Raw genomic sequence first — 26,599 nt, forward strand, 5'->3', positions numbered from 1 at the left:
GCCATGGGCAACTCTGCAGGGCTGAACCTGGCAGTTCTTGGATCTGCCAAGACAAAGGAAGCTCTCTTAACCTGGAACTTCCCTGAGGTAAAGGTTTTGAGGAACTGCCAGGGTGTTGTCTTGTCAGCAATCTTCTCTTTTATATGTTCAGATCATTTCTTTCTCTGCCATTTATGTGGGGAATCAAAATTCAGGGCTCTTAAGAGATAGGTTTTGTGTTGGGTTTTGCTTGGGAGTCAGAATTCTAATACCGTAATTAAGGATATGTTAAGTTAGCAAATACTCACCTACTTGGTTTTTGTTTGCTTCAGATTTTGAGTTGGAGATACTTCTGAAAATGGTCCTTAGTGGTCTTTCTGAGACAGCCAGCTTGTGGGATGATGAACTTTATTAAAGACCATAATTAATGGCTGGTGTAGCTTGAGCCAGATAACCTGTACTTATAATTTCTTTCAAAGTAAGAGCTGTTTTCTCTCAGAGGCACTTTAAAACAGTAGAGGTTTTTATCTGAACACACTGTAATTTGTGGGTCTGGTGTTGTAGCAGAAATCTAGAGGAAGTTAGGATTTTACTCAGATCTCTTTGTTCAAAACGTTGGGACTGTCAGCTGTCTGTTTTAGGCAGTGCTTATACTCATGAACCCCAAGTCCCCAGAGGAGTTAGGCTGAACAACCCTTAGGATTTTAGTGTTGATATTAGAAAGGTCAGACATTCCGTGCTTTTTGTATTACTCATTCACAGTGTGCTGTAAATCAAAGCCAGCTTCATGGTCACATCTACAAGGCCAGCATGGGTGTTACTGTTATGTTGATTCAGGATTTCTCTTGTGCAAGAGAAGAAATTGTTTGAGCTTAGAATCTGTTTTGCCAAAGTCAAAATACCTTTTCCCATACAGTCTTACTCTTTCAATCAAAGATTTGTAATAAAAATGTATATACTGGACTGCAGACTACCAAGGACCTAAGAAAGGCATTTTGCTTTCTCTTTCTTTGAAATCACAAGATCTTGAAGCTAAACCAGTATTTCCTTGGCCCCATAGATTAAGTTATCTATTATAAACAAATAAAAGCGTTTCAGACACATCTGTAGAATTTTGCTCATGATGTTGCAAAAGAACGTCATTGTAAAAATTCTACTTTAGCAAGTTTCAGCATTGTAAGAATCTACTGTCAACATCCAAAGTTTTATAAAAACAGTTTTTTATCTTCTGTAGAGGCCTCCTTCCGCAAGAAGCCCTGCTGTCAGTGGTCTGTAAAAGAACACCATGTTTTCCAAGCATTTAGGTCTTAAGGGCTGGAATTTTTGACTTTTTGCTTCCCCTTACTTAACGTTAATTGATCATTTTCCATGAGGCGCAGAGATGTGGGAGATGTTTGACTGGAGAGTGGAAAATTTCTTACCTGGTAACTTTTTAAAGTAAAATAGCAGCATCATCTTCAACTTTACTTCCTGTAGTTCAGCAGCCAAGGAAAAATGTCTATTTTTTCCATTCCTTTTTGTAAACTATTTAGCCAGGTGGACTTAGGTTGCCTGATTGGTAATAGAGGAGTACTACTAGTCTAGTAGTAGTAGTTTTGAAAGGGTGATGCAGCATTGGGTGGCTTTTCGAAGAGACTCCTGAAGAGGAGGATACATTGTGGTGCTAAGATATCTCTGGAATTTTAAAGAAGTGGAAAGAATATGATGCTCCATGCAATAATGAGAGATACAGCCAGCAGGAAAAAATACTGGCAAGAAATTTTGCTTTTAATTGGTACTTTTAACAAATAGCTTGCACACACTGTTATCTTTAGGATTATTTCCTTCAAAGCAATGGTATTTAAAGTCCAAATCAGTTGCACTCTAAGGATGGTTGCTGGATATGGCACTTTCCATCTGTGCTAGTAATTTTCTTTATTCTGTGTTGAAGAACTTAAAAGAGAAAACCCAAAGAACAAACAAAAAATCACCTCAACAAATCCACTGTAAACCAAATTACCTACAGTGTCTTATTTGTACAATATTCTATAAATGTCTTATTTTGGCATTACTAGCAAATTTAATTTGTTAGCAAAGCTTGTTGCATTACAAGTTAAAGTTCCTCAATAACCTTTTGTTTTTGGAAGATTCAGTCTGCTGCATCTGCCATTTGCATTCTTGTGCTTTTAGTGATTTAAAAATAGTATCTCAGTTTCACACATATTAATTCTGCCCTAATAGACAACAGCAGAAGTTTCATAATTGAAATTACTGAATACATTATAGTATTTTATATTCTGTCTGGCAGAGGAAGAAGTACAGCATGTATCTTACATAGTGAGGTTCATAACTTATCAGAAGTACAGAAGTCTGCATCTGTTAGATTATATATATGTTCTAGCAGAGTGGGCACGTGGAAGACTTGAGTTCTCATCTTTGGTGGTGCTGTGATATTTGGTAGACAAAAACAGGTGCAGTGCCTTAGATTAAAGGTCTGTGTAAATGTTATCTTGTCCCTCCAGTGTTTGATATAGAGAGTTACTTCATCTTCTCCTTCTGTTCTCCCCTGTAAAATTAGGACAATTACAGAGCTTTACAGTATATGATTTAGGCATCAGCTGAATAGGCATTGGATTTGAGGTCATTTAAATAAATATATTCTGAAAATAGCCTGCATAATAGCTACAGTATTCATCTTCTAACACATTTAATATGGTAGAATGTCTTTCTAATTTGCTTGAGGGAGGATTAGATTATGGAAGAATATAGCTTAATTATATATAATTGTAGCTTAATTATTATAGAATAATAGTCATTATTGCAAACATAAAGTTGTGACTGCATAGTAAATGAAAAAACAAAACAAAAAACACCCCCACCCCCAAAAAAACTCCACCAGAAACCAAACCAACACAAAACAACAACCAACCAAAACCAAAATAACCAGCATCTCCACCCCACCCCCACGTGGAAAAAAAAAATTAAAATATTAATTGCATATAAACTCTTCACAAATTTCATGTGTAATTTCTTGTCATTGCATAACTCTCACCACTGACCATTGCTTGCTTTATTGTTACATTTTTAAGAAATCCCTCAGTTCTGAGGTCATCTTGTACATATTAGTGTTCTTAAATATTAATGAGTTATCTTAAGTGGTTTGTTGTATTAATATAAATAAAGGTAGTAATAAAATTAAGTTGATCCATGAAGATAGGTATTTCTTTAGTAGATAGTGTTGTCTGGTTCTCTAGCATTTTGAGGATGTGTAACCGAGCAATGTAACTCCAAGTCAATGCTTTTGCATGGGTCTATATTAAAAGAAAATAATGTATTTTTTTTTCCTGACTGTTTATTCAGGCTTTTGATAAAAAAATATTCAGCATAGGGTTTTGAAAAAGATGCAGGTGTCACAGGAAACCATAAAATGTGTAGGGAAGGTATTTGGGTAAAAATGTCTTGAAATATAATCTTACTGTGCAACCTGAATTTGTCTGAAGCCCCAGTTGTTAGCTGTTGTTGTATTGATTTAATTTTCAATATTTAACTCTTAACTGTGATATCTCTCTGTAAAAGTTACTTTGTTCCTAATGTTTAAAATCTGTTTCCAGGCTGCAAGCTGCTATATAAACAAGACTTTGCAAGACGGTTAGGACTGAGATGTGTTACTTGTAATTACTGCTCACAGCTGTGCAAAAAGGGAGCAACTAAGGAACTTGATGGTGTAGTGAGAGATTTCTGCAGTGAAGAGTGCTGTAAAAAATTTCAGGACTGGTACTACAAGGCAAGTAACTCAGAATTTTTGACGAGAGCTCCACAATTAAAAAAACCAAAAACGCACATGTGAGGATATCTCAAGGACTGTGCAGCAAATATGGCTTACTTCAGCAAAGCATTTGCTATAGAATAAGCAAATGTATTAATTTCATCATTTCAGTTTTTGTAGATCTTAGAGCAGCATTTCTATAATCTGATTTTATTAATTCATTTGGCAAGGAAGTCTTGAGTCACAGAAAACAAAAAAATTAGTATGTATATTTGTTACTTTACAATTCCAGTTTTTTCTCAGTTAATACCACGTTTTTCTTGTCAAAACTTCTTTAATGTGTATTCAGAATGTTGAAAACACTGTTAGTAGCTGCTTGGATACCTTGAGTTCACTGACATTAGCAGAGGTTTTTCTTGTTCCTGTTTTTGCCTCCTTTTTTGCCTTTTCCCTTCTCCCACAGTTTGAACTGCAGAGGCTTGATTGTTCAGTATTTCCCAGTGGAAAGGATGCCAAAGGAAAAAGCAAGACCAAATGGATTTCTAATAACAATTTAAATCAAACAGATGGCATCTATTTCTAAGTCTCTGGAAGCTTAACTGCCTTGTGAAGCACCAGCAAAGACTTCACAATAAGAGGTTTTTTGTTTATATTTTTTGAAAGGAAAAGATGAAATAACTAACCTGCGATTAGTGCCATGGATAAAATATTTGATCTCTGGTGTGAACGTCCTGGAAAGCTACACTGATAATTTCAAAACAAGAACTACACTGTGGATGCAATTGCAAAAAAGACAGTACAAAATTCATCACCGTACCAAAACTCTGCACACAGCCTGGAGGGCAGTAAAAAACTTGAAATGTTAGAGGGCTAGATACAAGTCCTGTAATTCAAGACGATCTACCTGCCATAAAAGAACTGAATATGAAGACATATCTGATATTTTGGAATGTCCAGAAATGTTACAGCCAAACACTGTAAATTCTTTATTTTGAGTAATGTATATAGGGCCTTGTTAGACATTCCTAAAAGAAAACTTCTGAAGACAACAACGTGTTTCTTTTGTCTCACATGAAAATAGGGTGACAGAGCTTGACTGCAAAGTTCTTGACTAAAATTTTAACTTCATACAGTAATATTTAATCTATCTCTATGCCTTAAAACTTGGAGTGTGAGATTGAATTTATCCCTGTGAAAAAAAGTGCCTTCTGGTAGAGAACTTAAATCTTTGGTGTGCTTTAGGAATCTTTTGGTGATTCAGCAAAGAATATAGTCTGGAGGTGTGCATATCAAACTACTATAATGTACCTAAGCTTCTGTGGAAGCTTGTGATTCAGCTTTGAGAACCACTTGAAAAACTCAGGCTTTAGATTATCCTGATTCATGGGATAAGGTAATAACTGGCCCATGAAGTCTGCATAAATGCTGTTGGTACTGTGTTACAGCAAAGTTAGATCTGATGTCATAAAAAGACAATTTAAACAGATTTGCTGGTAACTTTTGATACTTGATGATGTTGAGGTGTTAGATACTTCTACTTTTTGAATGTTATACTTGCTAGTGTAACTAGGGTTCCAGTGAAGAATTGTTAGTTGTAATTTTTTTCAAGTGTTTCTTAAAGCCTTAATGCAATTGAGTTTTGGTTAAAAAAGCTTGAGATTTATTACATGGGAAAGACACATGATAGGTTTCGGGAAATTGTGTCGTTTGCTAAAATTCTCTCTTTTGTTTCTTTACATCCTTGCTGATAACTTCTCCCACTTTATGGAAGTCGGTCCAGATACCTTAGATTTGGTAGTGCATTGTCATTGTTAGCTCATATTCTTACACAGCCAAAATAGACAATGATCAAAACATAGGAAGATAGAATAGATAAGGACCATTCTCTGAATTTGTACTTCATTAGCTGTTTTGTCTGTTAGCTTCTTAAAAGAATAGTTACATATGTATGAGCTTTGTCTCATTTATGCAATGTCCAGTGTTATTTTGGAGTTCCAGTGAATGTATACATGAAGAGAAATAAGTAGTAATAACTCAGTAATGTTTTAACACCATCATTGTGTTCATTAAACAAGTGTTTGTCTCCATCTTCTTTGTCTACTTTTTTTTTATGGACACATCTTTCTCATGTAGTATTATCTGGAAAATATTGTAACCTTTAAAGATACTCAAGTATTGTGGGAGCACTTCCCCAAATGCCAAAATTCTCTTCTTGGAAAGCCAAAAGAATTTAGCAATAGTAGAAGCACAACAACTTTTCTAGAAGTATTAAAAGTTCATTGGACTTACCTAGATAAGAGTCCTTTAAACCTAATATGAGGCAGTGAAATGTAAAAGAATAGTTTTAGTCCTGATCATCTGTTGGACAACAGCTGCAGTTGGTGCCAACTTCTGAGGAAATTTCTACTCTATGGGTTCCATGCACCTCTGAGGCAAGAGGCAAAATTCTGGGTGTCTTGAGGTTAGCGCCCTAAGTTTTTGAGCTCCTCATGTAAACTTGCATGCAATGGTTTGGATGTAAATCCAGAAAATGCCTGGAAAACATCAATATAAATCTTTAAGTAGCCTGATGTTTGATGACAGTTTCAATCATTTGATGTTATATTAGAGCATTGACATTACCTTGAAAAAGAATATACAGTTCTGAGAACAGCACAGAAAACTGTTTCTTTAAATACACACTGAGAAACACTGCTGACAGTACTGCAGCTGAAGTGCACACAGGTCATGCGAGGCTACAGTGGAGAATTGATTAGACTCAGCATGTGCAGTGATGACTCTGTATTCAGTGGGGGTCAGGTGTCTGCAGCAAAGAGGAAGTAGGAGGTGGGGAACTACAGTCTGACTGAAGGAAAAGTCATTGTGGCTGGTGAGCTCAGCAATGATTGTCAGCAGTGGTAAAATTTGAAAGTGGAGCCAGCATTAATCAAAATGGTAAAGACAGCAAGACAGCATTGTGGAATTTCTCTTGTCGGAATTCAGCCGTTCTCTAGTTAGACATCTCAACCTCCAGTAAGTACTCCTTCAGAACAGCCAATCTTCTTTTATAATCACTCACTCTCTGGAACAACTTTTGCTTTCTATTTACTGCAATGAAGCTGGAATAGAGAGCTAAGATTAGAGGAAGTTATTAGCAGTCCAAGCCATTGGAGAACATTAGGAACAGGTGATGGAGGGATTGAAAATGTAAATAAAAGCCCCACATGTGAAATTTTTATTCTATAACCCAAATTTGGGGCAAACATTAGTGATTTATACTAATCACTATGCCCATTTGAAGATGTTGAAGTAATGGGAAAAGAAATGTACCAAAAAGCAGCTAGGAGTGGCAAAAGACTTGCGCAGTGCAAGCACAGCAAGCAGAGATGGGCTTTTTGGAACACAGAGATAAGCAGACTCGAGGCAGGTATTTTGGAGATTCAGTTAACATTTAGTGCCAGTATCCCAGCTGAAAACAAATGAAAAGGGGAAGGAAGGAAAAATCATAAAATGTCAAATCTTTAATTCATTTTCACTTTCAATAAATTTGAGGGTCAGGGAAGTGGGTGAGCAAGCAGTTAGCAGGAAACTTCAGTGCATGGAACGGTGTATAACATTGACTGTAAACAGAATTATGGAAATAGTAGAATTAAAGTGTAGTAAATGTAGAGATGAGAAGTGAAGCGTCGCTATGAAAGAATTCCGGGTTTCCTGAGGACTAGTAATTTCCATGTGGAAGCAAACCAATTTTTTTTAAAAGTAAATACTTTAGTAGAAGCCCAGGAGAGACAATATTATTCAAAAGCCTAAATGAAAAAGGAAACCAGGAGAGGGAGAGAACAGTTGCAGGAATGAGAGAATTACAGAATAGTTGAGTTGGAAGGGACCTTTAAAAGGCTACATAGTCACCAACACCTCTGCAGTGAGCAGGGACTTCTTCAATGAAACCAGATTGCTTGGAGTCCCATCCAACCTGACCTTAAAAGCTTACCTATCTATAACCTCTCTGGGTAACATGTTCCAGTGTTCACCCTCATTCTAAAAAACTTCTTTCTTCTATCTGATCTTAAATTGACCTTTTTTATATCTAATCTTAAGTTGACCCCCCAATTTAAAACCATTTCTCCCTGTCCTATCACAACAAGCCCTGCTGTAGGAAGGCGGTAGTTGCTGGATTTGACAAGATTTGACCCTTTTTTCTTTCTTTGAAGGAGAGAAAAATGAGCAGAAAGTGGTTCTTTGATAGTCAAGCAGCGTGCAGCAGGTCAGAATAGATGGGCTTTTCTGTACGTGAGTCAGCTGTGATTCTTAATCAGTGTTAGGTGGGTTTGAGATTTAAATTTAGAGTGAATTATACTTTTTTTTTTTTTTCCCCCTACTGGTATTTCAGCCTTTTGGTGGCTTTGGAAGTTGCATGTGCCTTAAAGGTGTGAATTCACAGCTTTCCTGAACTGATTAAATCTGCACTATTTTAGCAGCACTCTATATTTTATCTTCTTCCCCACTCTCTTCTAAGAATAAAACTTACTTGCTCTTTTGCCCCACTGAGGTGATCTGCAAAAGGAACTGTGAATCAGCATCAGTGGAAAGTCCAAGTGACAAATACAACAAAAATGGAGGGAGGATGGGGATAATGCAGTGCTGTAAGGCTTCTGACCTTGTGTGCCTGGTGCATAAGCACTGCTGCTGCTACCTGCACAGAGAAGAGGGAAGATAAATACCTGCTCTTCCAGGGCCACCTGATGCTTAGTGTGAGGTGATCTTGAAGCTGCAGCTTTAATTTCTCCCAATTTAAAGCTGGTTATACTGATAGAAACGAGCCTCTCTGTGTATCATCTTCAAATGCGTGAAAATTGCAGCGGAGAGCTTAATTTCTTACACTGCCAGAGGATGGTACTGCACTGTTCAAATACAGAGAAGAAATGAAACATTTAATTTTTTTTAAAATTTGAACTAATTGGCTTGTTCATACTTTTGAGTCACAAAAACTACAGTTGGACTTCGTTTTGTTTTGTTTTGTTTTTTTAAGCCATCAGAGCCTTGTGCATAACTGCAATGTTGTGTATGGTTTTATGTATTAATGTTTTATGTTGTGTATATTATAACCTCCTCTTCCTCTCCTGGCTATATTATTAGATTGACTTACTTTGTATTCCTGAGCATCTGCTCAGGTCTGTTGTAGGATGGAGGCTGCAAACAATATTGAGGCGAGGTGTAGTGCAAACAATTATTTGCTTACTTGAAGATGTGAAATTGAGGCTACCAATGTTCAGATAGTAATTTATGGCATGGCAGATAAAATGCAGTAGAATCTACTCTGGAGAAAAACATTGTCTGCCTTAGTGATGCCTCATTAAATTAACATGCAGGTTCATGAAAGATATATTACTTAAATGTTTGAGTTTCCAAGTTACATGCTAACTAAATTTTGGGGGAGTTCTCTTTTTTTGAGAGAAATAGTTATTTATAAATCATGGAGAAACTTGGATGAACTAAAGAATTGGAATCTAAAATTGCTACCAAACTACTAAAATAATGGAAATATAGAAACCATTTATGCTGATTTGATACCTAGAGAAGTGATTCTTCTGGTGGCTTTTTAAAATGTAACTTTTGATTCTCTTTTAAAACAAGAAAAAGCCTGGCAGATCTTGGAAGTAGAAAAAATGTCTTGTGTTTGTCCTCAGTTCAGTAGAGTCATTAAAGAGCCTAACACTTTCAGCTCTTGTTTTGCAGAATGCGTCAATGAAATTAATTAAAATTGATGCAAAAATTCTTTTTTTGATGACTCTTTAGAAGTGAGCATTTTTTTTTTTTTTACATAGTGACAAATTAATAAAACAAAGTAGATTTATTCTGGATGCTAACCCCCAGTAAACTATTACAAAAGAAGGTAGTTTAACTGTTGTTCGTGAGCAAGACTTAACTGTATAGTGGTACTGAATCCTCAGTGCTCTTAAAAATGTAGTCTTTTAAAATGTAGCAATAATTTTTTCCCAAGGCCTGTTTAAAAATGTGAACATCTTCCTTTGCATTAAGGCTGTACGGTGTGACTGTTGTAAGTCTCAAGGAGCCCTCAAAGAGAAGGTGCAGTGGCGCGGCGAGATGAAGCATTTCTGCGATCAGCACTGTTTGCTCCGCTTCTACTGCCAGCAGAACGAGCCCAATCTGGCCACCCAGAAAGGACCCGAGAACCTGCACTATGGTAGGTGCTGCTTCAGGGCTAGACAAGTGCCAAGCCAGATGCTTCCTTTAAATGAAAAATTGAAAGCTGCATGAATTATTAATTTGTCGTAATAAACTGCATTAGGTGTTATCCTTTTCTGTGTTCTCATCAGAGGCAGCATTGAACTGTTCTGGGTTAAGTGTAATTTTAGTGCTGTATCATCGTGGGAACAGAGAATGTTTTCCTCTTTTGTTGTGCTTCAGTTTGTTGTTACTTGCTCTGTGGAAACATTTCTCAAAGTGCCTTTTGGTCACAGACAACAGATGCACTAGGAATAAAAAAAAGAAAATTCATTAAATGGCATTGAAGGAAAATAAGTAAAATGGAAATGAGAATACAATGAAAGTATCTAGATAAGCGGAATACATTGCCTTTTTTTTTTTGCTTTCTGTTGGCAATAGGTACTGTGTAACTTTGCTGATGGTCACTGAATACATTTGTGTGGTTTAAATGTCAAGTCAGGCAGAGTTCAAATAAACCAGCTTTTAAATTAATGCAATTATAGCAACTCAGCTTCTTTGTATAGCCATTCTCATACTTGAACATTTTGGTGTTTACTTTTCTGAAAGAGGCTGTATTCACATCTGGCTAGAGCAGTGATTTATCATTTGCCTTTGTGTAAAGCTCAATACTGGAATATTGAGGGAGATCAGCAGGGAGATGTCCGTGAAGGTAAAGTCTTGTGTGCAGTTCTCACCTGCAATATGGTACTAATGAGTTCTCTTGATTTAATGTTGTATTGGTGACAGGTGTTATCTTGAGTTGCTTACTGAAATTTGCTTTGATTTTGAGAAAGGAAAAAAAAAATTCTAAAAATGTTTCCTTATACTTTTAGATCAGGGCTGTCAAACCCCCCGGACAAAAATGACAGTAAGTACATATATTTAACACATTCTTATATCTAAACACACACTCTCTCTCTCACTCTCTCTCTCTCTCTCTCTCTCTCTTTCTCTCTCTATATATATATATATATAAAAACATAATTAGATGTACTTAAAATGTGAGATCCTGGTGAATTAGAGGGATGCTAATAAAAACCAAAAATTAGTGTCTTTGAATGATCCTAAGCTAAATTTATGAAGCTTTTTAGTCTCTTTAACATCTGTAGGTGAAATAAATTTCAAATATTCATACTTTCTTTTCAATGTCTTCTGGGAAACTAAATCAACAACCATGTGTTTTACATCTGTAGTGCATGTAAATGTTGCGTAGAAGTTGATCAACACACTGTGTGTCTTATTCATGTGTGTAGACTGATTAGGTGTATTTGTTGACTATAGAAAAGGAAGAGAATTTAACTGTCCAGTTGGAATATTAAGGTGGAAGCTCAGCTTTAAAAAGCTGAAAATAAATCTTCAGTTCTTAAATTTTATCCTTCCCAAGAGAAGAATTCTCTAGGTGCTCACGGTCTGACTGACTTTGCTGCAGAGTAGGGAAACAGAGCCTTTTGCACGATGGCTGTCTGGAAGGCTGGGGATCATCAGTGGAGCAGCAGCCTTCATCATTCTGAGTTACAGTTTTTCTCAGCTTGTCAAAAATACTACTATTAATATTATTTTCAGTTAGGTTAGTGTATTTTGTTTAAAACTTAGTTTTGTTTTGATTTGTTTGTCGCATGGAAGGTCTGAGAGAATTGCCTTTTAAATTGCCTTTTAAATGTAAATAGGCATAAAGAGAAATCTTAGATTTAAGTGAAAAAGTGAAAGTTTTTGATGACAATATAATTGTATTTATGAAAAACACAGAAAATTACTTAGGTAACTAGAGGCTTCAGACAAGCTAAGCTGTCATGTTGAAAACTTCTAGTATTTTATGTTTAATGGTGTTAATTCAGTAATTTAAAGATCGTGTCAAAGCTATGTGTGATACAGTATTTTTTAATATATTTTAGGGAGTGTATGCCTGGTAAAGCACATTGCTGTTCTTGGGACTGGGCTTTCTTTCCCTATCTAAAAGGACATATGGGGCTAATCTTCCTATATATGACCAAGTAAAACTGAGCGTTTGTTTCTCAAATCAGGTACTAAGGTACAAAAACCATGTATGGAACAAGAGGGTTTTTCACCTCTTGACCATAAGGATGCAGTTTGAGAATTCTGGGATATTCCCAGGTTGTTGTCACTGTTGCCGAGCCAGCAGGGGGAGCTCGAAGTTCATACTTTAGGTAATAAAAAAGTGTTCCGAGAATTTTTATTTATTCAGAAATACGTTTTTTTTTTTTAATAAAAGTCATCTTTGGATTATGGCATAATTCAAGAAGGTTAGATCTTGAGCCTAAAGTTTGTTCATGATGCTTATAATGAACTGTTTGTACAGCTAAAATTATTTTTTATGTTATAAAATGGCTTAAATGGTGCTTTCACTTAAACAAGCATGTAAAAAAAATCTTTAGGGTACCTTTAATTAAAAAAAAAAAAAAAAAAGGAAAATGAGCCATAAGTGCTAGCCCTCCTATTATGATCCTGGCAGTGGTAGCTCAATACTACGAACATACAATAGCTTGCAATTTTAGAATAGTAGTTGGTGCTGTTTTGTTGTGCTTCTGTGAGCTTCCTCTTCAGTATCTCATTTATTAAAAGTATCAGCTGATACATTTAGTCAAGAACTTTGTGTTGGAATCAGTGTGGTGTAACAGCACCTCCTCTTATTTGCTTGTCTGCAGGGCTCAGCTCCACCACCTTCTCCAACACCTAACAGAGAAATGAAGAACAAGGCAGTTCTTTGCAAGCCTTTGACAATGACAAAAGCCACGTACTGTAAACCTCATATGCAGACAAAATCTTGTCAGACAGGTAACTCCTGAACTTTGCTAGAACTGATTTCCTCATTGCAGCTTTTTCTTAACTATTACTGTCTTTTAACATACTGCAAATATTCAGATTTTTTTTCACTAAATGGCAGGTGTAAAATATATTTAAATACCTGGCAGTATTTGCCTTTTTCCTTTTTCTTTTAATAGAAGATGAGTGGAAAAAAGAGTATGTCCCAGTGCCTATTCCTGTACCAGTCTACGTTCCGGTGCCTATGAACATGTATAGTCAAAATGTTCCTATTCCTACCATGGTTCCTGTTCCTGTAAGTGAGACTTCAGCTTCATTTTAAAATTGGCATCCCTTCACATGCATGTGTGGGACCACCTTGTGTTGCTGGTTGTTCTCCTCCTGGTCCATCTAAAGGATTGCAGGGTGCTGCAGGGCTATTTATTGAAAAAGCATTAGAATCCAGCAGTGGCACGTGATTCCCTGATTGTTCTTTAGGACCTGTCTGCCTGCTTCTGGTGTGAAAATCTTGTGCCAGTGAGCTTTTTAGGAACAGTTCTGAGTGAAACTTCTGCTTTTGCTGAATATGCTGAATAAGCCTTGAACAGCAAAGTTTGTTCTTGTAATAAGGAAGCTGAAAAGGTTGTGTTGGGAAAGGATGGCAGAGTGGGATAAACATCAGGGGAAAAAAAGCCACTGAAACAAGATGCTGATTTGTTCAAACTGTTAGTCTGAGGTTATCATCAGACAGGCTTGAAGTTCCAAAGACCCTTCTTTTTTTGACCAGCTATAGTTGGTCTTTTTTTTTTCCTCTGTCCTTTCCTCCTGTCCTTTCTGTTCAAAGCTCCTTCATGTTGGGTTTTTAACCTGTCAGCTTTTTTTGTTAGCTCACACTAGAATGACAATAGAAACTTAGTGTTTCTAAACTGTATCAACTCTGTCTTTCAGAAGAAGAGTATAGATCTGTTTTGGTTGTTGGTTGCTTTGTTGTGGCATTTTTTATTTTCTAATTATCTCTTCCTCCCTGTCTGCACAGGTGCCAGTTCCAGTTTTTTTGCCCACTACTCTGGATAGCACTGAGAAAATCCTTGCAGCAATAGAAGAGCTGAGGGGAAAAGTGCCCTCAGATTCTCTGGAAGCTGAGCTACTGAACTTGTCAGGGGTGGTACCTGAACATGTTGGAAAAGCTGAAGCTTCTGATGTGGCCAGTGAGTTTCCTGATGAGTTCTTGACTGTTTGGAGTGCTGGGGGATGTGTGTGACAAGAAGGATTTGGTTTGGTTTTTTATTTTAAGGAAAGTTTGAGTACAATATTGCTGTCATTGAGGTCTTATATTAAGTTGCATTGTACTTTAATGTCAGATGGCAACTAAGTACCACACAGCCACTTTATTACTCACCTCATGCCTGGTGGGGAAGAGACTTGGGAAAAAAGTAAACCTTGTGAGTCAAGAACTGTTTTATAATTGAAACAAAATGAAATATAATACTAACTATACTAGTAAATACAATTAAAAGAGGGGAGAGAGAGGAATAAAACCCAAGAAAACTAAGTGATGCACCATACAGGTGCTCTCCTCCCACTGACCCATGCTCAGCCTGTTCCTGAGCAGCAATTGGTGGTTCCCAGCCAACATACTATTCCCATATATTCCCATACTCCCCAACATAACATTCCCAGTTACATACTGAGCATTGTGTGCTGTGGGATACCCCTTTGGACACTTCAGCTCAGCTGTTCTGGACATGCTTCCTCTCAGCTTCTTGTACATCCTGGCAAAACATGGGAAACTGAAAAGCCCATGATTTAGAGTAAGCACTACTGGGCAGCAACCAACACATTATTCTCATAATAAAAATTTATAAAAGTCTCACATACTTCGTAGTTTTAGTTTCTCAATGCCCATGTCTCTTTGCTCTTCTTTCCTGGTTCTGCTTGCCCAAATCTTCAAGTCTTTTCTGTATCTTTCCAGGAAAATTTGCCTTCGCTCAGATGAAATTTTGAAGTTTTTTTCCAAGCTCTTTCAACAGATTTCTGAAAGGTTGTTGACAAATTACATAAACTTAGACTTTGTGCCTCGTTATGTAGGAGGCCAGTGGAGCTGCAGTCCTGGGAGGTTTACTGTGTTCTGATCTATTGCCATTCTTCTACTAAAACTGCACATTTCTGGTAGCACTGCAAGGTTGTCATTTTCAGTTTCTTGCTCTCTTTTGTGAAGTACAGCTAGCTAAATGAGCAAATGTATGGGATCAGAGCTTGCTCACTTACAGAGGACTGAGTTTGGAGCAATCAGTGTTTCCCAGAAGTTGGAGACAGTTCAAGCTTTGTTTCTCCCTACCTGCATGCCTTATTTGAGAAACAGATCCTACAAAAGCAGACTTGAAAGTCTGTTCTGTTCTGACAGGATCAGGTAGGAAAATAGACAGTTAGTTTTGTCAAGATTGTTTGAGTTCTGGGATTGGTTGATATGATCCAGGTTCACCAATATTTGGTTTTCTATACATGTGCTTTGCTGACTCGCCTTCATGAAGAAGAACAATGGGCTAGTAAGTATCTTTTATGTTTGAAAGAAAATCAGGTTGGAGAAGTAAATCTGAGATCCCAAGAAAAAGCAAATGTAGGATGGTAATGAGCAGAACAATCAGTTTTAGAACAACTCAGCTTCTAAAGTTGTAGATCTGCACCATTTGGCTAATCCATGTGTTGGTTAAAATAATGACTTTTTTCCTTTTCTTTTAAACAGGTGTGATAGCTGACTCAAATCTCCTGAACTCAGAGTCACGGACAAGCTTGCCTGACGTTCCATATGAGCCAGATCTTGATATTGAAATAGACTTTCCAAGAGGTAATTCTTCTGTGATTTTAATAAATACTGTGACACTGTGGGCAGCCGTTGTACCTTGTTTAATCATCCTTTCAGAGAAGCTTTACTGATTGCAGGATCCACCTGACTGATAGGTAAAACTTTACTGTTAGGTAAAACTTTGCCATGCCTTTGTAAGACGGGGGACTTCTGAATTAGTTCTTCCATCTTTCTAAATACAATATTTTGAAACAATGCCAAGAAAAGGGGAAGTTAACCATTCGCAAAGAACTTGGGTGCATCATTTGTTTTGAACATGGATTTAGGAAAGTTATTTTGAAGGCTCAAGGACTCAGATGGCATGTGTCATGGAAAACATAATGAATACATTCTTCAATCACCAGGTATTTCATGGTTTAGAGAAATTACTAAAGAGTCAACTTCCCACTCAAGCTTGTTAAAAAATTGGCATGCAAGTTGGCTTGCTGCACGCCACTCTTTATATCTTGGTAATGTCCGTAACTGCATTTGAAGCAATTACTTGAATTAGCAGGAAAAAAATTACCGTTTTGAGACCTTTCTTGAAAGAAACTCTTGATGCTATCTAGTACAATTTCTACCACTCCACAGAATGCAGGGAACGGGGTCTGTTAATTACACCATACCCCAGTCAATCCAAGATCCAAGAAAGCTTCTGTCTGTAGTTACTGTCCCTGTTACATGGCTTCTGTTGGACACATGACTCTCATGCCTCAGCTGGGCAGGTTCTGTAGGAGCTGACAGGCTCCTTTTGTGCTGTGTTGTAGATATCTGCAGTAGATGCCCAGTTTGTTCTATGCCTAATTTAAAGAGAAAGCCTGGGGGTTAGTCTGACCTTAATCTGGGGAAGTTTACTAGTCAGATGCATACTAGGTTTTTAACCCTCTTTTTAAGTAAGACTGGGTACATGAGAAAGAAAAACCATAGAAGAAAAGAAATAAGCAAGTTGGAGTAGTAAGTAGCAGCAGTCTGTAGGAGGCATTGATTACACTGAAGTGCTTCTGAGATAAGATTCTTTGTGGTATCAGGAGAATGACTGCTTTTGAGTCTGGGGCAGAGTTCTGAAATCTCTGCATGTAAGTGCTGTTTCATCTGCACCAGCTGGAAGAGTGTAATGAGAAATAAGGTGGTGAAATCAGATTATCAGAAGAGCATTCAATTTTGAGTGAAAACATTCTTTGATGGCTAAATGAGGGATGAACCATCTTCAGTAAAGTAAATAAAGGTGGGACTTGCAACACTAAATCCATTCATATGTTGTCTCATTCCTCAACATTGCCTGAAATAAGAGTCCTCTATCCTGCTCCTGAAATGTTAAATAAACAGTATTTTGAGCTGTTGCCATACATCTACTTACCAAACTTAACTGTAATATCCATCATGAACTAGACCTCCACCACTTGTATAAATATAGACTAAAACCAGTTTCACTGAAGGAGTTTGCCTTCTGATTCTTAATGTTTTTAATGAAGTTTAATGTGCTACAAGAAATAACAAAACATAAATATAAATCATCTAAATACAACAAAACTACATGTACTAAGTGAATTTGTATTTTTTCCAGTCATAGCTGCTCATTCTCACCGTACCTAAGAATCTTTGATACCAAAGACAGCCTGGGCAGTAAACATTATGTAAGAATCTACAGTAAGAAATTCTGCCTTAGCAACTTCAGATAATACAATTTGACAGCTTTGTCTTGGTTTGAATACAAAAATAGGTTTGTTTCCTCTTACCAAAATCCAGTCTTTGGTTGTATTTATTTGTGTGCCTTTGTGGACACCTTATGTTAAGGCACACTGATATAGTTAATTGTTTTTATTTCAAAGCAGTGTTATTTAAAAGACACTTAGAAATAAGTTTCTGTTAATGTATTTTCAGCAACTGAGGAGCTTGATACAGAAAATGAGTTTTTGTTACCTCCTGTTTTTGGTGAAGAATATGAGGAGCAGCCAAGGCCTCGGTCCAAAAAGAAGGTAATTTTTTCATGCTATTAAAAATATAAAGAAAAGCACAAAAAACTTATGTAGGAAAAAATATCCTGTTTTTTTTAAAGTTCTGGTAATGATTTACAGCGTGTTACTATCTACTCATACCTAATATCCTATCTTTATGACATAAATTGATACATTTCAAGTAATAAAATTATTTCAGTGGTATGTCTGTTGCAGATAGCTGTTAAATTTGATAGGAGTGTGATTTGTAAATTCTGATCCTGTTTCTGCTTCACAGTGTTAGAACTATTGATGGAATGTGCCAATGTATATACCTACTGTATTCTTAGCAATGCTATTTTACCTTTTACTTTGAACAAAGGTGTCTTGGTTTAATTTGATAGTAAGATGGAAAAACATTGGCATTACCAAGGTTTATAATGAGAGCCATAGTATTTCCTTTATAAAAGAGTTTTAAAAATTTTTCCCAGATTTTATTTTTAGTCAATCTTAGTTAAGACGTTGGATGCAAATTAGCCATAGTCTTTTATTTAGAAGGCCACTACCAAGAAATAGTTTCCTATGGTCTGGCACAAAGTTGAAATGGTTTTGTTCTAATAACTGCAGTAGATATTGCAGCTTTAAAATAAACAGCCAACTTCTACTAAAGCTTTCTAATAATAAGTGGGTCTTTCTAGTATCAAATCTGGAGTCTAATCTTTCGCTGTTATGCACTGGACATTATTCCATATCCACTGTTGGGCATACCTTAATCTGGAACCAGTGCTGCCTTTTCCATTGGCAAAGGGTTCATTTGAGCCTACGAGTGGAGCCGTGACACAGATTTGTCACATCTTCAGCTCCTTGTGCATTAACACGAGGAAGTTCTGTGAGTGCAGTGAGGCTCAGTGTGCACTTTGGCCCGCAGCTGGCTGTGCCAGGTTCTGTGTCCCTGCTGGTGGGACTGCTGGTGGCCTTAGCCTGTGTGTTCCCGTGGCAGGGCGTGAAGAGGAAAGCCGTGTCGGAGTACCAGGCGCACGATGACAGCTCCGAGAACTCCGAGTGCAGCTTTCCATTCAAATACGCCTACGGGGTAAACGCATGGAAGCACTGGGTAAAGTCCCGGCATTTAGAGGAAGCACTTCCAGAGTTAGAGGAACTGAAATCAAGTAAGTATTTCCAAAAATCTGGCATCCAGCTTCTGACCTGCTAGGGAGAATTGCCATACTTGTGTGATTCTCAGCTGGAATTTTTGATAGAATTTTTCTCATGTCCTTAACGTTTCCAGCATGACTGAGATTATTTTACCACAGAGTTGCCAAACTCTTTTCTTCCTAGTTTTTCCTGTTTGGTTCAAAATGCTGGGTCTCATACTTCTCATGAAAGCTAGGACACCACCTTCTTGGCTATTCTGATTTTCTGTGACCATTTTAATTTTTTGTTTGCATCCTATTTTTCCTCATATTCTAACTCACTTCAGAGTTCACACTGTTTCTGGGCTTCTAAATGGCAAGGGAGGGACATTGTCCTACTCTTGGTCCTGTAAGGAGATCTTCCTCTGAGGCTGGCATTCGTGGCTGTGGAGCTCTGGCACAAGGTGGCCTTTGATCCCCTGGAGCCATGCTGCTCTTTCTGCAGCTCTCCTCTCTGTACACATTTGTACTGTGGGGGAAAAGGGGAATTGCTGCTACTCCTGCTGTTCTTCAGCTCCCACATGCATCTCAGCACCCTTGTGCTGTGCTCTTGGGTCTTTGGAAACTGCTGTTTCCCGTGGAGGTGCCCCTCTACACCACTGGCTTCATTGCAGCATCTTGGGCTGCCTCTGTGTCATCCTGAGCTGTGCATGACAGTACATTTGTTAGCAGGTGTTACTGCATTTGCTTAACTAAACTTTACTGTGGGAGCCTTGATTGTTTTAATACAGACCTAACATTTTAACTGCTTAGTACATTTTAGTCTCATTCATTGGTCAATGGAGAGGACATCAAGCCAGTTTCCCAGTTTCCAGTCAAAAAGTACCCCATCCCACCTTCACTGTGTGACAATTCTGTTGTATAATGTAGCATTTCTTCTCTATTTTACAGTAAAGTCTGTGAAATTAAAGGAAGATCTATTATCACATACTTCAGCTGAGTTAAACTATGGGTTGACACATTTTGTCAATGAAATTCGAAGGCCTAATGGAGAGAACTATGCACCTGACAGCATCTATTATCTGTGTCTTGGAATTCAGGAGGTTAGTAGAGGCTGTAGAGATGGGAAATGGAGCTGCTGATTTGACTGTAACCCATTTCAGTAGAAGAGTGGAGATAACATGGATTTACTGGCTAGGAGCTACCCTTAATACATGGCTGTGGTCAGGCTGCTGTGTAATTTCATTGTAGAAAGCTGTCTGTGTAGGAAATGAGTTTTCAGACCTATCCTGAAAATTCAAACATAAATTGTTGTATTGTAATAATTTTGAGCTTCTTGCTGGGTTAAAGCAAGTAATTAACTGAATCAAAAGCTACATTGTCTTCTCAAATGCTGTGCTTCATTTTGTTTGCTAAACATGTCCAATGTAAAAACAGAATGAAACAAGGCATGATCTCTAAGCCTTTTATTAATTCAGTTCCTTAGCATATAGAGGAAACAACCTAAATTAAGTGTCTTTTGGGGAGGGTCTATTTTATTGAGTATTGCAGACTGTGGACAGGCAGGATAGAGTGCAGGAAACTCTGCTATGTTGACTGTCTTACACACAGTAAGATAGGAAGGAGTCAGGTTGGATGTAATGGATGTGAAGGCAATAACCAATCACTAGGTAATTAGAGAATCTGTTCCACAGCTGATCTTTTAAGCAGGGAGGGCTGTCTTAATTTTTGCTACATAAGGCAAAACACAGGCAAAATAAGCAGTATTCAGAGCTGAGAGCCCAGAAAATTTCATTCAAGTTAAAAGGCAATAGAAGATATGTGTGATGTGGAAAGCAAGCTGCTCATAGGGTTTGCAGTTCTACTTAAACTGTTCCATACTTGAGGCAGAGGACTCGAATCAAGTAACAAATTTTAAAATTTAAATATTTTAAAAATACGTAATAAACCAGTTATTTTCCTGTGTTGCAAGTATGCAAAAATAAAGTTAGTTGCTATCTTTGCCTCATTGTTGAAACTTGAGAAGCAAACATTGATTTTAGTCAGTGGCTTTTTGGTCAATATTGCTACAAGGTGTGTTTCAAATTCAGCTAGCTTTCTGCTTCTGCACTTGCATGATACACTGTCTCTCTGTACCTTTCTGTTGAATTGAAAATACTTATCTTAAGCAAATAAACAGTACACAGAGGGAAGTATGTGTTTATAAGATGGAACTCAATATTTTTTTAATCTTTCTCTTTGTACCTTTGACATTGTCTATTTTGTCAGTCATGAAAGCTAGTTGTGTATAAAACATCTTTTTTTTCAGCTCTTCAGAACCATAGTTTGTGTGGCAGCCACAATTATCATGAGGCCTAATACATATACACCATGCTGAAACATTTTACTGTAATTTTACTGCTTATACTTCATGTCCAGTATTTAATTCAGGCAGAGTGAACAGCCCTGATTTGTTGGCCAGACTGGTAGGAAGATGTGCTGTGTTCTGGTGAGTTTGCATTTCACAAAGGCAGATAGCGAGTGAGGGACAGAAACATGAGCTGTGAAGGGCTGCAGCCATCATCTGTGTGTGAATGGTAAATATTTGGGGGTGTTCCACCCTTCTGAAGAAACATGTTTAAGCAAGCTAGTGGTACACTAAATGCAATGCAGTTGTCACAACGCACAGTATAACTCCATGGCCTTCTAGACTTTGCTTAGTCCTTTCCATCTGACAGCCCTGACCCTGAAAGAGAGTAAATTGTCTTCTACTTCATAAAAGGTATTGGCTTTGTTGAACTTGAAAGAGGCTCAGAGGAGATTAAGTTATGCCATTTAAGGCCACAGTTGGGCCAAAGATCATTAATATTTTGCTATCTTAGAATAAATTTCTCTTCAAAGGAAGAGAATGTAGGAACCATAGGCTAGTAAAAAAGTACATTCCCCTTCCACCAGCATTACTGCACTCATTGTGGCTAAATACACACTCAGTTTGGAGCTTTCCGTCATGGATAGAATGTGGTTCGAACCCAGGAGTCTTCAAGTCCTAAGTTGGTAGTTTTGTTTTTTAAGTTTGTAAAACAGCTTTTTCCTAAAGGAAGCACTGTAAAATCTGTTTGAGGAAACCAATCCCTGAGTGAGATGGTGCAGTTTCTTAGTTCAGGTTCATTTGGAGCTGAAATTGTTCTGCTTTCATACAGAAGTGGTTCAGTAATGGTTTTGATAACCCTAAAGTAGTGATCCTGAAAGATATCAGACTTAGAAATAACAGCTGCTGCATGGTCAGGCAGGCATCTAGTGGAGAGGGTTCATCTAGAGGAAGGTGTTAGCCTGCAGTGCTCCTTTGTTCCATCATGGCCTTCATTCTTTGTCCCTAATTGGGATTATTGGGATTTGGTTTGGCTTTTTTCCTTGCTTTTTGTATGTCTGGTAATGGGGTTGTTTGGGCAGGTTGATAGAGTTTGGCAGATGTTTGTCTGAAGGTCAGAGAAACAAAATCGCTATGGACAGTGATTCAGCCTATTGTCCTCCACTGTGGGGTTCAGAGGCTCATCCAGCTCCTTCCCATGCACTGCAGTTACAGTAGAGCTCATCTCACGTGGGAATGGCTTGTGCTCATCCTGCCCCTGTAGGGTTTGTAGAGCAGCAGAGCAAGGTGGTTTGGGGATGAGGGTTTGCAGGTTTGGGTGGTAGGTTGGAGTCTGCCCTGCTGCACAATGTCATCCTTCTATAGACTCTGCGGTGCTCCGGGGAGCTTCAGACTTCTACTGGGGATGCCAGGGTTTAGTCAACACTTACTCTGAAACAGGAAGAAGTATTTTTAGTTGAGTTCTCACAGGCTTGTGTGTGGATTGGTTTTGAATCAGTTTTCAGTCTTCATTTTCACTGCCAGCATTCAGTGTGAGTGTTGAATGCAAACCAGAGAAAAATACGTGGTGGAAAAATGTGCCAGGGAATGGAAGGGTGAACACCTGAAGCTTACAATGAGTTGTATTATCTGGCTAAGAATTGCTTTATAAAATCAAAACTGGTGTACGTAGAAAGAAGCATATGTGGGGGAATATTGTGCTTTGAGGAATTAGTTAACGTTATCGTATAAAATAGTTATCTAAATGAAAATGTTGTTGAAAACCTGCAGGAAGTGTATTCATTCATTTGCCCTTATTATAAAACTAAGTGCAAAGATAAGGAGGCCAGGATGTACTGAACCCTGATCACCTGTAAGTGTTGTGGTTAATGTGATTTCAAGCATGGGTACAGAAATAGGTGCCATTTCCAGAAGCAAATGCATTTTTGTCTGTCACTTTTACTGTATTCACTAACAGGCATGTTCTTGCAAAGATAACCCTGAAGTGGAAAATTTAAGAAGGCAATACTCCCTTTCTTAGAAATGTCTCCAGAGGGGATAATGTCAAATAGTAGTCCTCAGCCATTAATTCTTGGTAAAGGTTCAAAAGAATTTCTGTCTGTAAGGTCAAGAGTGGTAAGATAATTAGATTGCAGAATAGGCCAGTGCCTTGCACCATCCTATCATCTTTCTTGTATTGCTCTAAATTATTACCACAAATATATGGGTGGCTTTTTTTCTCCCATTTTCATATTGAAGATGGTTTCGTCAGTGTCTGGAGTTCACATTTAAAAGGGCAGACTCTTGCTAAATGTGGGTTGGTTTTGGTTTTTTTTTTTTTTTTTTTTTTTGAAGGCCTAGGTGGAGAAAAAGATAAATTCGTTGTTTGTGGGTTGGGGTTTTTTTAATGACTCCCCATTCACTCATACAATGTTGCACACAGGAAATGTTAGAGAAAAATGTTAGTTATAATTACACTATTATTCATATCCCATTAGAAATTTACAACATACAGTTATATTGGAAGTGTTACCTGTTAGATGTTGGAAAAGTGGCATAGCTTTATTTTTAGATACTGCTTTTCAGTACAGCTATGAAAAAATATACAGCCCAGTTACGAAAAAAAAGAACCGTGTAGCACAGGAGTTGTTCTAATCTGGAATTGTAAATACTGTGTCTCTCTCTCTTTTCTGTAGTATCTATATAGGAGTAATCGGAAAGACAACATATTTATCGATCCAGTCTACCAGACGTTTGAACAGGAGTTAAATAAAATCCTTCGAAGTTGGCAACCAAGCATACTTCCAGATGGTAATTTTCTTTTTGGTCGTGTATTTTTTCATCTCTTAAAAGTTATGTATTCTTAAGCATGCATATATATATATGTATGTGTGTGTGTATGTATGTATGTATATGTTATGCATTGCAATAGCAGTTGATGAAGAATTATAGAATTAGATGAATTAATTTAAAACTGTACCTGGTTTTATTTGTCTTGTTTCTGGGTAATCCATGCTACAAAAGTTGGTTTTGCCACTGACTGTTAAAATTGACTATCCATCTTTAGGAGAGAAAGTTTAAAAATGCTCTTTGACCTGTAGTTTTTACCTGACCTGAACTTACTTTTTTGCCCATTTTTCCCCCCAGATGGTAGCAGGCAGGCAGGCACTGCACTATATGTAGGTAGGGCTAACAAGTAATGTATTCTAGAATTTCTCACCTGGATTAGGAGGACTCTTTGCAGGGAGTCTTCTGCTTAGAAGGATCATCAGTTCATGGAGAAAGAAATTTTTCCCAGCAGAACAATGCTGCTGAACTGCAGAATTGGCTGTTCTTCCATCTTTTTCACAATCCTCACTTGAGGATTCTTTCTTCTTTTCTCAATATTGGCTTCTCTCAGTACAGCCCAGAGAGCCTCTGTGTTGGGCCCTTCCTGCATCCTGTTATGGTCCAGGAATGCTTTCCAAGTGAGATATTTATTAGTAATAAGAAAGAAGGTGATACAGTGTTTGGAGGCCTTAACCTGAGCAGAATAAAATGAACTCAAAAATATGCCTTTTGTGATGGAATTAAGATTACTCCATTGAACATTAATTTCTATGAAATAGCATGAGAGAGTTGCATGTGAGAAATGCTGTTGTAACTAAACAGAAATGTGTCCTCTCTGAAATTGCCTGTACTGAGATTTCCCATTGACTGTCTCAGTAAGTGTCTTTAATAGATGGGTTTGGGGAGTGTGAACATGAAAATAAATAACTTTATCAGCAGCTTCTCTCATTGTAATTTTGTTGCTTTACACAGTAAAAAACACTTGATTTTTTTTTTGCACTTTGACAGTTCATAGGCTGATGTATTGTACTTTCTCTACTATGCTTTTTTCCCAAGGATCAATATTCTCTCGAGTTGAAGAAGATTACCTTTGGAGGATTAAACAGCTAGGATCACATTCACCTGTTGCTCTTTTGAATACTCTGTTCTACTTTAACACTAAATATTTTGGCCTGAAAACAGTGGAGCAGCATTTAAGACTTTCTTTTGGCACTGTTTTTAGACAGTGGAAGAAAAATCCTCTAACAATGGAAAGCAAAGCTTGTCTTCGATATCAAGTGTCTTCCCTGTGCAGAGCTGATAATGAAGGTACTATGGCAGTTCAAAGTTAGCATTGCAGGAGCATCCACATGGCACTGCTGAGGGACATCTGGGCACCTGGCCAGGAGCCAGAGCTCTGCCTTTGCATACAAAGTCTAGCAGCTCTCAGCTCCCAGAACTCTAATTAGAGTGTGTGGTCCACGGAGACTACCAGGTCTCTGTGTTAATTTGAGCCCCCTTGTCTCCATGTGAAATACTGTGACTTTGCTGTGGCTGGGGGTGGCATTTCCAGTTTGCAGATTTGCACAGTTGTGGTGACCACCTTGTGGTACTTGGTGAGCTACTTATGGGGAATTTTACTGAAAAATGTAAAATAACTTCAAGTTATAGCTTAGATGTTGTTGATTTTCTTCTTAAAGATAAAATTGCTACTGGGAAAAGGAAACATGAAGATGATGTTCCAGTATTTGAACAAATTGAAAACACATCCGATCCAGCTAGATGCCCTGTGAAAATGTTTGAGTGCTATCTGTCTAAAAGGTAAGTGTGATACAGGGTAATACAGACAGGATCTAGAGTAAACCAGGTCCAGAAAGGATCTGTTTTGATGCAACATGAAATGTGCTCAAGCAAAGGGAATGGATTGAAATCTTCTGAAAAATACCTAAATGAAAGTATTGAAATCTCCAATTCTGTATCTGGACAAGGTGTCCATAAAGTGTGGGAGCAGTGGAGTACTTCAGTGTTAATTGCCAAGGGCTCCATCTGGGAATAACAATACAACTCAGTTTTCTTACCTGGCAATACGAAGTATCTCTGCAGAGAATTGCCAGCAAGGGATCTGTGTTTTGCTACTGAGGATTTTGTTTGTGTGGTCTCCATCTCTTCACTAAGAATCGGGTTAAGACAACAGATTTGCTTCATTATAAGCTATCAGGCACCTGAAATGTAGATGCTTTTGAGGTACCCAGTGTGGAAGCATGTTTAAAATATTTTGTAGTAGGAAAATAACTACTGGCATTAACCCAGGATTTAGAACTAGCTTGTTTCCATCCAATCTCCACAATTAATTGTGCAGGAAGGAAGGAAGGAAGCAGAATTTATTACATTTAAAAAAAGAGTTTAGGCAACTCTTAAAAAAATTAATTTACTAGCTTAGTGGTTTGGAAGCTTGAAAACAAGATTTCTTGGAAAGTACTTTTCCTTAACTGCAACAGCCACTCAAGTGACTGATTTTAATGTTCTGTGTAACTCTAAAGGAAATGAGGGCAAGTGATACCAAAGAAATAAAATCACCTGGTATATACAAGATGATAAATCAAGTATGAGACTCAGTGTGTGTTAGGAAATGGCATCATGGTCTGAAAGGTGAAGAAGGAGCTCGCACACAGCATCAGCAGAAATATGAGCATGTGATGTTATAGAGAGAAACAAGTAAAGAGGAGCTTGCTTGAAAAGCAGCCACCTACTTTTCAAAAACTCAGTCGGTCCTGGTTGTTGCAGGGGGATTTTGCCTTCACTTTCTCTGCTTTCATGATTTGGAGAGGATATGTCATTAAAAAGTCAAAGTTGGATTTTTGGACT

The 26,599-nt window shown here is 37.7% G+C and overlaps 1 protein-coding gene across 1 annotated transcript in view; it reads left to right on the top strand.

The window, feature by feature from the left end:
• The window catches only part of ZMYM2 (zinc finger MYM-type containing 2), an 87,901-nt gene that overhangs the window by 57,988 nt on the left and 3,314 nt on the right, over positions 1-26,599 (top strand). Inside the window, exons 11-23 of the mRNA XM_053969748.1 lie at positions 3,570-3,742; positions 9,743-9,908; positions 10,765-10,799; positions 12,595-12,724; positions 12,892-13,007; positions 13,728-13,899; positions 15,435-15,536; positions 17,415-17,509; positions 18,468-18,636; positions 19,552-19,703; positions 23,623-23,737; positions 24,812-25,063; positions 25,435-25,555. Coding sequence (XP_053825723.1) covers positions 3,570-3,742; positions 9,743-9,908; positions 10,765-10,799; positions 12,595-12,724; positions 12,892-13,007; positions 13,728-13,899; positions 15,435-15,536; positions 17,415-17,509; positions 18,468-18,636; positions 19,552-19,703; positions 23,623-23,737; positions 24,812-25,063; positions 25,435-25,555 — 1,798 coding nt within the window. The remainder of the gene's footprint in view (positions 1-3,569; positions 3,743-9,742; positions 9,909-10,764; positions 10,800-12,594; positions 12,725-12,891; positions 13,008-13,727; positions 13,900-15,434; positions 15,537-17,414; positions 17,510-18,467; positions 18,637-19,551; positions 19,704-23,622; positions 23,738-24,811; positions 25,064-25,434; positions 25,556-26,599) is intronic.

The sequence above is a fragment of the Vidua macroura genome, chromosome 2 (assembly GCF_024509145.1).
Source record: "Vidua macroura isolate BioBank_ID:100142 chromosome 2, ASM2450914v1, whole genome shotgun sequence".
NCBI lineage: Eukaryota > Metazoa > Chordata > Aves > Passeriformes > Viduidae > Vidua > Vidua macroura.